The sequence below is a fragment of the Xenopus tropicalis genome, chromosome 2, assembly GCF_000004195.4.
Source record: "Xenopus tropicalis strain Nigerian chromosome 2, UCB_Xtro_10.0, whole genome shotgun sequence".
Lineage (NCBI taxonomy): Eukaryota > Metazoa > Chordata > Amphibia > Anura > Pipidae > Xenopus > Xenopus tropicalis.
In genome coordinates, this window is record NC_030678.2 from 67,763,275 (window position 1) to 67,777,306 (window position 14,032).

At 39.0% G+C, this 14,032-nt stretch overlaps 1 protein-coding gene across 22 annotated transcripts in view; it reads left to right on the forward strand.

Moving 5' to 3' along the window:
* plekha6 (pleckstrin homology domain containing A6) overlaps positions 1-14,032 on the forward strand; it is a 312,036-nt gene that overhangs the window by 90,575 nt on the left and 207,429 nt on the right. For 17 of the 22 annotated variants that reach the window (XM_018091023.2, XM_012955768.3, XM_012955648.3 and 14 more), the window contains 3 exons: positions 86-590; positions 901-987; positions 3,944-3,997. In XM_018091023.2, coding sequence (XP_017946512.1) covers positions 86-590; positions 901-987; positions 3,944-3,997 — 646 coding nt within the window. 22 annotated transcript variants of the gene reach the window in all.

A 14,032-nucleotide genomic window follows, 5' to 3' on the forward strand; every position in this document is an offset into this window, starting at 1 on the left:
AAGAAGGTGTATGCTTGTGCTATATCTCTTATATCTTTAAGAATTTGTTTCACTATGGATAGCTTTTTATTCTTCATCCATGCAGCCCCAGCAGGTTCTTCTCAGAATCTCGCAGAATACCTGAATGTTACTCCCAATGCCCTTCTCAGTATCTTGATGGCTACCAATATTACAGCTCACCTGCAGGATCACGGCCAGACAGTATCTGCTCAATGCCTATTTTTGACAGGGGAGTTCCGCAGTGGGGTGCAGAAGACAAAAGGCAGATCCACCATAAACTAGTTCCTTATTACCCACGGGACTGGAATGAAGCTGGGAGCTATGGACGTCAGACTGAGATGTGGGTTCCCTGTCCACAACTGTATTACCAAGAAACAGATGCTGCATGTGAATCTCTTAGACATCTGTCATTACAGCCTCGCTCACGCTCAGTACCCCGTTCTAATAGTCAAGGAACCTACAACTACACACGCCCAAGGGTTTACTCTCCTGTCCGTTCCCCCAGTGCCAGGTTTGATGGCGTAACACGGGAAGATATTTTTGGAGACCCAGCAGCATATACCATGAGACGTTCAGTCAGTTCCCCAAAAGTGAGTTGTTGTTGTTTTTTTTAATTGTAAATATTTTGTGTGCTTTCTGTATTTACATTCAGATATCCAGATATCACATATCCAGACAATGAAAAAAACAAATGTCCTGTGCTGATAATTGTAAACGAAGACTGGTGCTGCAGCTCCTATGTGTATAAATTTATTCTTAACGGTCATATTTAAAAAACATTTTTAGATATTACAGATCTTCTTCACTATTATTTGGTGGTGTGTACAGCCTAAAAGTCTGTAAATACACCTTTTGTAACTCGACATTATAGTGTAACAATCATTTTTTTTTCTTCATCAGTATGGTTACATAGGAGACAGGCATCCTCATCAAGCTGGAGTGTATTCATACAGCTACCCTGCATCCCCCCCTCTTCATGATAAAATGGTAAGTACTGTTGCACAGGGAGTGATGGTTGCCACGTTGCCATTAAAATATCGAATGTATTTAGTTGTACTGGCCTACTGTACACCATACTTACAAAAGCAGCTTCTTGTATATGAGCACCCTTGCTTATTAATATCCATTTGGTAGTGTTGTTTCAGTGCAGCCATTTCAGTTTTCGTACGTTTTAAGTTAATTTAGCTTGTGTTACTATGTTTGTCTCTTTTTGGGGTGTTTTGTTGGCTTGCACCCCAGCATCATTAGCAAATGTATCACCCAGTTCCCCTATTTTGGCTGTCATCGTCCACATAGAGGGTTGGCAATATTATGCAAACATTATGCAAACATATCACTAAATAGGTGTAGAAACATTTTTATTAGGTGGCACTGAATCCAAAAAGTAGGCCAAACATGTTGTACATTATATTTTACGTACTAGTCCAAGGCAATCGACAGGCCTGTAGTGAAGATCTGTGCTTCCAAATATATCCCCAGCAGTTCTCCATCTTTTTCTCTGCTGATATACTGCACATGTCTTAATGTTATATAAATATCGATAATGGGTGAGTGCAGAGGACCTGTTGTTGTCTGGTTTCAATTACTTAAGCTTAGGGACCAAGCTCTGAAACCAGTGAAAATAACATGAGAATTTAATAATGAGCCCTGTAGCATAAGATTAAATGACAGATAAACCCAATTTTCTGCTTGATAATTTGTGGCATTACCTTAGCTTAGCTTCTCAACTGCTGCCTAGAGCACAATGTGTGTGCTGACATTTCTAGAAAAACCCAAGATGGGGAGCTTCCTATATGGCATTTCTAGCCATATTCATTTTTAGGATTTTGTTCTCATTTAAATATACTAATACTCAAACAGCATTGTTCAGTTATTTTATTTTAAGAACATTTATTAAGTCTGAACGTAAAAAAATTACACATTAAATAATATTATTTTAAGTGCTTTAAAATAAAATCACAGGGAATAATAATTCTATGTGCAATTTGGAATGAATGTTGTGCTAAAGTCATCTTATAACGTTTGGTGTAATTTCCGAAAAGCTGAAATGTGAGCTTTTTTTGTGTATTCTGTATAAATACTTTACCTCTGTGTCTAGTGATTAGATTGGTGCTGATACTTTCTTTAAAGGGAGATACTGTCATGATTTTTATGGTGTACATTTTATTTCTAAATGACACTGTTTACATAGCAAAAAATTCACCACAATTACAATTTAAGAATTTATTCTTGGACCAACAAATTTATTTTTTTTAGTTGTAATATTGGTGAGTAGGCAGCCATCTCAGTGCATTGTGCCTGATTCAAGCTTCCAGAAAGAGCCAACGCTACATATTAGAACTGTTTTCAGATCATCTATTGTTTCTCCTACTCCCATGTAACTGGAGGAGTCCCAAGCCAGACTATTGGGTGCTATTCTGATATCTAGTGGGAGCTGCTGTCTTGCTGCCTTCCCATTGTTCTGCTAATCGGCTGCTGGGGAAACTGAGGCATTTTGAAAAAAACTTTTTTTCCCATGACAGTATTCCTTTAAGATAGTCTTTGTATCTGAACAGGTCACTTACTAAACAGATGCACATTTGCTGCTTTGTTTGCAGTGAGTAGAGCTAATCTCACAGAATGCATTTTTGATAAAATGCTGATACCGTCCTGTGTGTAACAGCAGACATGAATTCACAGAGGATTTTTCCATGTGTGTGCGGCAAGTTGATCCCATTCATTTCTGCTACTACATACCAAGGGGCAGCTTTGGTGAAGAAGACTTATGTCTTGTATATATAAGTCATATGATATTAGGCTAATGCCACACTATGTGGATTCTTGGCCTGTGGATAAAGGCAGGCCAAGAATCCTCCCTTATGCTCCTAAATGATTTCTGATGTACTTGCACTCTGAGCCACTGCAGCGGTCTGGGTGCAGTTACACACAGCGGATTTTGGTATGATTTTGGCTGAAATCCTCTCTGTGTACCTGTACCAGGCCTGACGCAGTAACTCTGGGTGCTAGCACATGGGAAAGCAGTTAGGAGTGTAGGGGTGGATTCCTGTTCTATTAATCCACTGCCTGAGAATTCGCCTGATGTGGCACTGGCCTCTGGTGGTGTTGATTTGTTTTTATAAGCAGATTAACAATATCTAGGGAAGAAGCGCATAGGGATCCAATTGTTGAATATTGTACAGTTTGTATATAGTAAAATATTTAAGAAAAAAGAAAAACAGCTCTTATGCATAAAAAATATGAGGTGTATAGTTCAGCTAGTAACAACTGCTCACAAAATTATGCCACCCTGGTATTATGTATGTACTCTCACAACCAAATATTGGTTGCAGTGTTTTAAGTCAAATCAACAATTTTGGCAATTTTACCTCTTTTAGTGTCTTTACTTGTTTCCTCTCAATGTTATTTGAAAATTGAAAATGTGATTGCAGTAAAACTTAAAAAAAAAAAAAGATACTTACATGTTTTACATGTATCAATCACACAGTGTTACATTTAATAGCTTAATGTCCTTAGATCAAGTCAAGTCTGAGTTTTAAAATAACCTTTAATCTGCTGTTAAAATGTTAATTTGGAGTGTGAAGATCCGAAGCTGCAACAGAAATACCCAGATATCGCTCATTTAATTTCTTTCTTTGACATGACTTATTTGATTCTTTGTGTTTGTGTGATTTGTTTCTATGTCTTTAAATGACATGTTTATGACAATGAATAATATGTAAATTCTGTAGACTGCATGATTATGTAACCTTTCCTTAACTGTTATTGTTCAGTTGACAGTAGCCTTAAATTAGTGCATGACCACCCACAGTTCTTTACCACAGTTCTTTACCACTGTCACTATGTATGAAATATTTATAAGGACAGGTAAGCTCAAAACAGAGGTCTCCAGGCTTGGCCTTTTAACCCTGTGTTTACTTCCCACTGTTGTCTGCCCTTCACACAGGATGAGATGTTAGATCTGCAGTTACAGAGGCACCTTGATTTTTTGGATCAGCAGGTAGGATGTCACATAAAATTGAACCAGCCCTAGTCACATTTATGGTGTCATGCTTACCTTTCACTTTTCCAGTAATATTTTGTGAAGCCCAGTTTGTTAACCTTGGTTTCACAGATCTTGATGAACTGTAGCTCCCTTCATTATCATCCATCCCTTTCATTATATTTTTAAAGAATACTGAAAATTGTAGTTTAAAAACATCTGGGGATGCTAAGTTCAGAAACAAGGCTTTAAAGTGTTCATGATACTCTGCTAGCGATAAGGATAATTTCATACGTCATACTGAAAAGAAGATGAGTTGTACTATTATTCAAATGAAAATATAATACATATATAAAGAACCCAAAGCTGATATTCTTAGAAGTTTCATCTTCAAACAAAAATGAAATACTATAAAAATCAGCTCTGGAAAATGTAAGGAGAACAAAATAGAGAAGTGTAGTTAAATTAAATTCCCTCTTACCACGTAACCAAATTATACCAAAATAGTTAAAACATATGCTATAGGAAATGGAGCTGCACATACCATAATAAAACAGTTTGTTAAAAAATGTGCTAGACACAAACTGAGGTGAATTAAAGGAAGAGTAACACAAAATTTTCACTTTAAAGATATCAATTCTAAATACTTTTATTAAGCTATGTAACATTAAAAAAATGCAATATTGTAAATAGTTTTTTAATAAATTGCATTGCCGCTGACTTACTGGACCAAGCTTAAAAGGCGATACGGCGATGGGGTAGACTTCCGGTTTAATCCGGAAGTTGATTTAGTGCATTCTTCGGAGTCCTTTTTAAAGTGATTTATAAGCTTCTACTGATCTGGCACAGAGAGGGTAAGGAGAGGCATAGATGACGGACCTTTTCACCTCTTTCGCTGGGTCTGCGTGTCTGTTACAAGGAGCCGCTGCCTGAGCCTGCACGGGAAAGGGAGGGGGGTGGAGGGGGAGCAGAACGGAAGCAGGCTGCGAGACTTGGGAGAGATGTGCTGCCTCAGCTCAATAAATCAATGGTAAAGTAATTTTTTTAAAAAAACCACATATACTATTGCAATCTTTCTATGCTATATTTGCTAATAAAAGTATGTAGAAAGGATATATTGAATGTAAAAATGTTGTGTTACATTTCTTTAAAGACATGTAAAGTGATGCCATTACACATCACTGAAGTGAGACAGTGTAAATATAAACCATTGCACTGCATTGTTTGATTTATAGAATCTTGTAGTTAATTGCTGAACATAAAAGTTATTTCTGTATCACAAAGTGACACAGAAAAAGGCTTTAATTGCCAAACACTTGTCACATACGTGCTTTTCAGTTCCCCATTATGTACTGCACATTTCATAACATATCAACATAAAACACACTAAATATGAATGCCAGGGGTCCGCTGAACAGTTTGATGCCCAGTATGCATAGATTTACCAAACTATATGATGTACAGAGGCACCCAAATACAACTAGTGCTTATGAATGTTCGCATCTGAGTCTCTGGCTGGTGCAATTTCTGCACCCAGTATGTGTATTATATGCCATAAGACCCCCTAACAGTACAGAGACCCTAGAAAACCATATAAGTACATATTCTGACAAAACAAAAATGGGTAAATACATCTTTCTACTGCAAACTACCGAGCTACAAAACTATGCTAAACATAATGGTTTTTTTTTTATAATATTTATGAAAATCTGCACAAAATGTGCATTTTGCTCCATTATGTACCCCCCACATTTTGTAACATATCAACATAAAAAAATTCCAAATATGAACATCAGGGGTCTACTGATCAGTTTGATGCCCAGTATGCATAGATTTACTAAACTGTAAAATGTGGGGTACAGAGGCACCCAGATGAAAATAATGCATATGAATTTTCACATCTGGCGCTCTGGATGGTGCTATTTTTGCACCCAGTATGTGTATTATGTGCGATAAGACCCCCTAACATTATGGAGACCCTAAAAAAAACCAATATATTTTTCGAAAGTACACATTCTGACAAAACAATAATGTGTAAATACATCTTACTACTGCAAACTACCAAACTACAAAGCTGTGCTAAACATAAGAGTTTTTATGACATTTCTGAAAATTGTCACAAAGCTTGTATTTTGCCCCATTATGTATCCCACATTTCCCAACATATCAAAATAAAACACACTAAATATGAACGTCAGTGGTTTACTAAACAGTTTGATGCCCAATATGCATTGATTTACCAAACTATGTGGTGTACAGAGGCACCCTAATTGATATATAGCACACAAAATTTCCATGGGCAATGACAAGTAAAAAAGAACAATGCAAAATGCAATAAAATCACTGAAATCCAAACAAAACCACTAAAATCCAAACAAAACCACTAAAATCTATTCTGCTGTCAGAATTACAGTTTGAGTATTTTGGCTGGGGCAAATTAGTTTTAAGGGATCAAAGTACCATGTGGCACGCACTCAGTTGGACACCAGGGCAGCGGTGAAGGTTATACACATTTATTCATAAATACATCCTGATGCATTTTGTGTGTATACACACATAGTCATAGGTATAAGAAACAACAGACAGCTTCATGTTTAAAAAGCATTTTGGAACTGCATAATCAATGATGTCACTTCCTTTGTACAAAAACAATTAATATAATTACAAAACTTTGTGCAACATTTTTCCTCTTTGTGTCACTTCTATGGATTAAAGGTATTTATAAAGTAATTGATAAAGGTAGCAATTGCACCTGGATAAGGAGCGGTAAGTGACTTGACTCTTTTAAAGATCTTTTTAAAGGTTGCGTGGCTAATTGAATGGAGTAAACATATCTAGTGCAAGGCTTGGGGCATGGGCACCCGAGCCCTATATTTAATCTGGTGAGCTTGTGTAACTGGTAGCCAACAAGTTCCTTTATACTGTACACATAAAAAGGCGGTTTTAACCTAAGATAAGTTGGGAGCCTTCTTATGGTATAGTAGTTTGTTCATAAATTAGTTTTACGGACAAAATCAAGTGAACAACACCTATACATAACTGAAAATGCAATAAAATGGCTAAAAATGCAATAAAACAACTATAAATGCACAAAATTCACAGAGATGGTAATAAAAGCACCAAAATAACATACAAAAGGTATTGCACAGTATGGTTAGCAAATACGATACCCGCAATGGCAATAAAACATTTTTTTCATGAATAAAAAAACCCAGATGCGAAAAGAAAAAAAATATCCACAAAATTGTGTGTGTGTACACTTTGCAAAATGCATGTTGTATGTGTGTGCAAGTAAGTATGAATGCAAGTAAGTGCGAGTGCTGTGAATATGTGAAACCCCGCCCAAATCTACTTGGATTTTGATCAAGTAGATGAGCATTTGAAATAGTACTCCACAGAAAGTTAATGATAAAATTGAAGAACATTGTCCTTGAACATAATATTTGTACTTGGATAGAGAACTTTTCTAATTGGACCAGTGCTGTACCACAGGGGACTTTCCTTGGTCCTTTACATATATATAGACTTATATACCTACAGTATTTATATAATATATTTATACAGGAATGGGACCTATTATCCAGAATGCTTGGGACCTGGGGTTTTCCAGATAAGGGATCTTTCTGTAATTTTGATCTCCATAACTTAAGTCTACTAAAAAATAATTTAAGTATGAATTAAACCCAGTAGGATGGTTTTGCTTTCAATAAGGATTTTATCTTTGTTGGGATCAAGTACAAGCAACAGTTTTATTATAACAGAGAAAAAGGAAATTTTTTTAAAAAACATTAATTAATTTGGAACTTTCTGGACAGGTTTCCAGATAACAGATCCCATAACTATGTGAATATATATATATATATATACAGTGGAGGAAATAATTATTTGACCCCTCACTGATTTTGTAAGTTTGTCCAATGACAAAGAAATGAAAAGTCTCAGAACAGTATCATTTCAATGGTAGGTTTATTTTAACAGTGGCAGATAGCACATCAAAAGGAAAATCGAAAAAATAACTTTAAATAAAAGATAGCAACTGATTTGCATTTCATTGAGTGAAATAAGTTTTTGAACCCTCTAACAAAAAAAGACTTAATACTTAGTGGAAAAACCCTTGTTTGCAAGGTCAAACGTTTCTTGTAATTGATGACCAAGTTTGCGCACATTTTAGGAGGAATGTTGGTCCACTCCTCTTTGCAGATCATCTCTAAATCCCTAAGGTTTCGAGGCTGTCTCTTTCTATTGGATTAAGGTCCGGAGACTGACTAGGCCACTCCATGACCTTAATGTGCTTCTTCTTGAGCCACTCCTTTGTTGCCTTTGCTGTATGTTTTGGGTCATTGTCGTGCTGGAACACCCATCCACGACCCATTTTCAGTTTCCTGGCAGAGGGAAGGAGGTTGTCGTTCAGGATTTCACGATACATGGCTCCGTCCATTTTCCCGTTAATGCGAATAAGTTGTCCTGTGCCCTTAGCAGAAAAACACCCCCAAAGCAAAATGTTTCCACCCCCATGCTTGACGGTGGGGACGGTGTTTTGGGGGTCATAGGCAGCATTTTTCTTCCTCCAAACACAGCGAGTTGAGTTAATGCCAAAGAGCTCTATTTTGGTCTCATCAGACCACAGCACCTTCTCCCAGTTACTCACAGAATCATTCAGGTGTTCATTGGCAAACTTCAGACGGGCCTGCACATGTGCCTTCTCGAGCAGGGGGACCTTGCGAGCCCTGCAGGATTTTAATCCATTGCGGTGTAATGTGTTTCCAATGGTTTTCTTGGTGACTGTGGTCCCTGCTAATTTGAGGTCATTAACTAACTCCTCCCGTGTAGTTCTAGGATGCTTTTTCACCTTTCTCAGAATCATTGACACCCCACGAGGTGAGATCTTGCGTGGAGCCCCAGAGCGAGGTCGATTGATGGTCATTTTGTGCTCCTTCCATTTTCGAACAATCGCACCAACAGTTGTCACCTTCTCTCCCAGCTTCTTGCTAATGGTTTTGTAGCACATTCCAGCCTTGTGCAGGTCTACAATTTTGTCTCTGACATCCTTGGACAGCTCTTTGGTCTTTCCCATGTTGGAGAGTTTGGAGTCTACTTGATTGATTGATTCTGTGGACAGGTGTCTTTTATACAGGTGACTAGTTAAGACAGGTGTCCTTAATGAGGTTGACTAATTGAGTAGAAGTGTCTAACCACTCTGTGGGAGCCAGAACTCTTAATGGTTGGTAGGGGTTCAAAAACTTATTTCACTCAATGAAATGCAAATCAGTTGCTATCTTTTATTTAAAGTTATTTTTTCGATTTTCCTTTTGATGTGCTATCTGCCACTGTTAAAATAAACCTACCATTGAAATGATACTGTTCTGAGACTTTTCATTTCTTTGTCATTGGACAAACTTACAAAATCAGTGAGGGGTCAAATAATTATTTCCTCCACTGTAACTTACCTTTTTAGTGAGAAGTAGGGTCCTCTCCAGTGACGCAGGTCCCGGGATTGCAGGGAGGAAGTGAGTGGGTGAGCTCAGGGGAGCTGCAGAAGACAGGTCTAACAGCAAACAGGAGTTCGATTGTGTCTGCTGTTAGAAGTCGGGCCCTGCGACAATTGCGGCAAGCTCGTTGCCTAGGGTGGGGGGCGTACAGGAGTTCGATACGTGCTTGGCAGTTAAAGCCTTTTTTTGCGAAGCACGTATCACGTATATGCTTGGCAGTAAAAGTGTTAAAACGGCAGTGGGGGGAGAGCAGAATGCCCTTCCCCCATGACCAGTAATGCAAGGAGTTTGAGAGAAGGAAAGACTTTCATTAGGCTGATGCCACACGTGGCGTTTTTACGCTGCGTTTTTTCTCAGCCTCAAAACGCCGCACAAGCCACACAGCCCCTGACTATGGCGTTTTTCAGCGTAGTACTGGTGACGTAGCAAATCCCGTTTCCATGGTGCTAATAGTGCGAAATAGTAAAAAACGCAGCGTATTTCCGCTAGGTCTGGCAGCTGCCTTTGTGTATACATAGGAATAGCTTGCTGTGCAGATACTGGCGTATTTCGACCAACGCTTGAAAAATCCATGCTAAGGCGTTTTCTAGCGTATTTCTGCATTGTGTGGTTTGCTTCGAGTCTTTTCAAGTTATTTCTATGGATGATGATATCGGGCGTTTTTCAGCTGCCGAGAGAATTAGAAAATACGCAGCGTAAAAACGCCTTGTGTGGCATCAGCCTAAGGGAGAGCTACCTCAATAGCATTGGAAAACCATAGAGGAGCACTCCCTAAAGAAATTTAGCAACTTGCCCGGGTGCTGGTAAATTTGTTAATTGAAAAGCATACTCAACTGGAATACTTGTGAAAAATTAAATTTTACTAAAAAAAAAATCAGACGTTTCGAACACCAACTGTGCACTTTCTCAAGGACAACAAACCAGACTGTGACCAACACACCTTCCCCCTTGGTTGTCATAGCAACCACTGTAAATAAATATGTGGTTATGGCTATAGAGAAAAAGTATCCAACCACCTAGTCAGTCTCAGTGTGCAACTAAAGTTCTTGCTGAACTATAATTGTCAGCATAGTGTGATAAAACTAGCCACATTTTCACCAGCTGGTCCCCTACTTGACTAGAGTGGCTCTGTTGGGATGCTAAGTTTAGAGGTAAAATATGGAAAGTAGTACAACTGCAGTCACCTAATGCAGTGCAACTTGGTTTAAGTCTAAAGAATATTTCCTTAGTTTCAAAAATATCATGTTGTAGAGCACCTTGATGCTATCACCTTAACCGTTTAGTTTTAAATAGATAAAATGTATTGGGTTGCCATAGCAATAAGCACCTATCCTCCCAGATTAGAGGCGAACACCCCCCCCGAAGTAACCTGCTTCGACACCTACTTCTGCTCCCATGCCTAGACCTCTTTGCATGTAAAATAGATTGAAGGGTGGCGATCTCCCTCTAGTAAGTACTACCCAGATTACTGCTTCTCATCTGCTATATACACTGCCCTGAAATGTATGAACTCCGATGTTCATGTTTGCTAGTGTGCTTTGTGTAAGCTATTTGATTTTCTAAATATTCTTGCTGCTAGATTCTTCTGCCTCTTGATATTCAATGCTTTTAGGATACAATTGACACTTGCCAGCTACAGTTGCTCCCTATGCCTAGTTTCAGTTTCACTTTGTTTCACTTTACACAGTATATTCAGTGTAAATATTGGATTTGTATTTTGTACTGCTATGATTTTGGTACCATCTCATGAATACCTTTTAGTTTAATTCTTCTATTCGGCTGTATCTCGAGCCTCTAAGGCGTTTGCTCCATCTTGCCAACCTGTTCCTTGTCCCACTAAACAGTTACCTCACTCGACCAAGTTTTGATGTATGAAAAAGAGGCCCAAGTAGTGGGATGCTGCTGTAGTTTAAACAGAAGTGAACAGAACTGGGGGCTCTTGGGCTATACAGATATAGGGAGTAATTTCTCATCCCAGGGTCTGTGATCCTCCCAAACTTTGATAATCTGTGTTAATGGTTTATTTTGTTGCTATTTGTGTTCAGGTATAAGCGCTTTATGACCCATGAAGTTGAAAAGCTGAAGGTTTTCCTCTATCAGCCAGTCATAGTAGGTAGTTTGGCCTCATGCCTGGGCGTTAATTAGGGGTGTCAGTGGGGAAGGGTATGAGTGAATATTGTAGGCAGGCATTTGTCCCATATTGTTATTGTATTGTAAAGAAGATAGTCATTGTCCTGCTGCACCACACTGTAGTTCTGAGTTTGTTTAATGATGATGATCAAAAGACGGTAGAACTGTAGGTACATACAGTACAATGGTATCAGAATACATTCTGGGTATGTAAAATACAGATGAAATACAATAGATTATATATTAACAGTCCTTGTGAGGCCTAATAGATGGCTGCTGAGGGAGAAGTATTGAATCACAAACTACAACCAGAATGCACATACCAACAAAATACACAGCATATAATGAGCAGGCATTAAACATAATGCAAACATACCAATGATACTTGGATTGGCCTACTTTAAGATGAGTGTGGGTGCCGATTTCACCAGCCCTAGCAAAGCGTGACTGTTACCAAGAAGCTGCTTCCTCTCAGCACCAGGAGGTGACGTAATTAGAGGTGGCAGAGTAAATATCAAAATTAATAATAAACAGCTGCAAGGCCACAGTACTAAAAACGACAAGAAGAGGTGGGGAGTGCAAGCACTTGTGGGTCCTCAGGATCGGATGAAACTGGTGTCAAGGGTCTTGAGTTCACAATAGCAGTCATCTCTGCCATCAGTGTGACTAGAACGTCATGGGTAAGCTTAGAAGATTGTTGCAAAAACATGGAATCTAGTATCCACTTTGTGACTCCAATTATCCTTTCCCACACTCTTCCCATGTGAGAGGCATGAGGGGGGTTGAAAATCCAAAGATCTTCTTGCTTTGAAAGGAAGCAGTCTACCTTTTCATCTATAAGGTTGGAGGATATTTTGAATTAAGTTTGTTCTTCGATCAGATCTGATTTATTTTTTTGGACCACGGAAAGTGAAGAACCTCCTCAAGGCATTTATGAAACTTGAAGCATCCATTGACGCTATTACCTCCACATGAATGGCACGGACGCTGAGGCAAGTAAAGAGAATCGCCCACCTTTTGCTGTTAGCCTGACCCCCACGAGTCCGCCTTGAGCAAATGGACCATGGACCAAATACATCTAGGCCAATGTGAGTGAATAAAGGATCCGTGCTGAGTCTATTGGGTGCTAAGTCCGCCATTTTTTTGTGTTTCACAGGTCTTCCTGAGCTTTTGGAAAGTGACACATCTGAAGATGAGACTTGCAACGCACCTCTTAGCTCCCAATATCCATTACCTTACTGTGCGAATAGCACCCTCTGTAATGTGACGTCCTTGGTGCTGTGATGGTGTATGGTAGTGGAGGGTGGCAATGTGAGGCTGACCAGAGATAATGACTATTCTTCTTTTATCCCATTCTAGATCTGCATTGTGTAGGTGTCCACCAACCCTTAGTAGTCTATTTTCATCCATAAAGGGATCCAGAGCTCTAAGTGGGCTGTCACTGGGAATGCTCTGCTTCTCCCAGATACAGTGGATCTCTTTAGTGAATATTTCTTTTTGCACACATTTGATGATGGCTATCTTAGCCTCTTTAAAAGTCTCAATAGGATTTGATGCTTTACAGAGAGATGACAACCTTGACAATGTTCAGGATGGTTTGTTGTTTTTACCTTGATCAGCTGAGCAACATGAACGAGACATGCAATCGCTTGCGTCAGAGTGTTCCAGCTAGAGAATCTGCAAAAACATTCAGATCCAAGTCTCTTGTCTCTGTACACAGTAATGAGTGTTGTTATTTGAGGATAGACCTCTGCATCTGTAGTTGGCATGACCAGATCAAAGATCTTACTCTGATCAGTCGGCAGATGTGAATTATCCAAGAAGGTTAGTCCCGCAAGCCAAATAGAATCCTGCTACTGAGACAGATCTTGTTGTGAAGTCCTTTGTTGGCACATAATTCCATTGTTTTGGAAGAGAGCATCTCCTTATGTGCTGGACTCGATTGTTGACAAACACATAAAATCTTCTTTTCTCAATGTAAATATAACCCAAGACAATTTTACTATCAGTGACATAGCTGACAGTGTCTATGTTCAAGACAGTGTCTATGTTCAAGTCAATTTTTGTGATTATAAATTCAGCTATGTCCACAACAAGGACTGCTGCACTCTAGCTGTGGGATAGTGAGATCTGGATGTGGAGCTAGTTTTGCCTTTCCTAAGACAAATCCAAGGTGAGCCTTTCCTTTGGCGTCAACTACATTTAAGTAGGCTACCGCTGCTATTGCCTGGACAGAGGCATCTGATAACACAGAGTTCTTTGTACTGAGCATTAGAGCATGAAATTGGAACATGAGATACCTTGATATGTTTCAACTGTTGGAGGGACTCTCACAAGTCTTCCCACTTCTGTTTCTTCTCTTCAGGCAGGGTGCATCCCAGTCTTGAGTGTCTGCTGTAAGGTCATGAAGAAGAGCTTTTCCTGTAATGGTGAC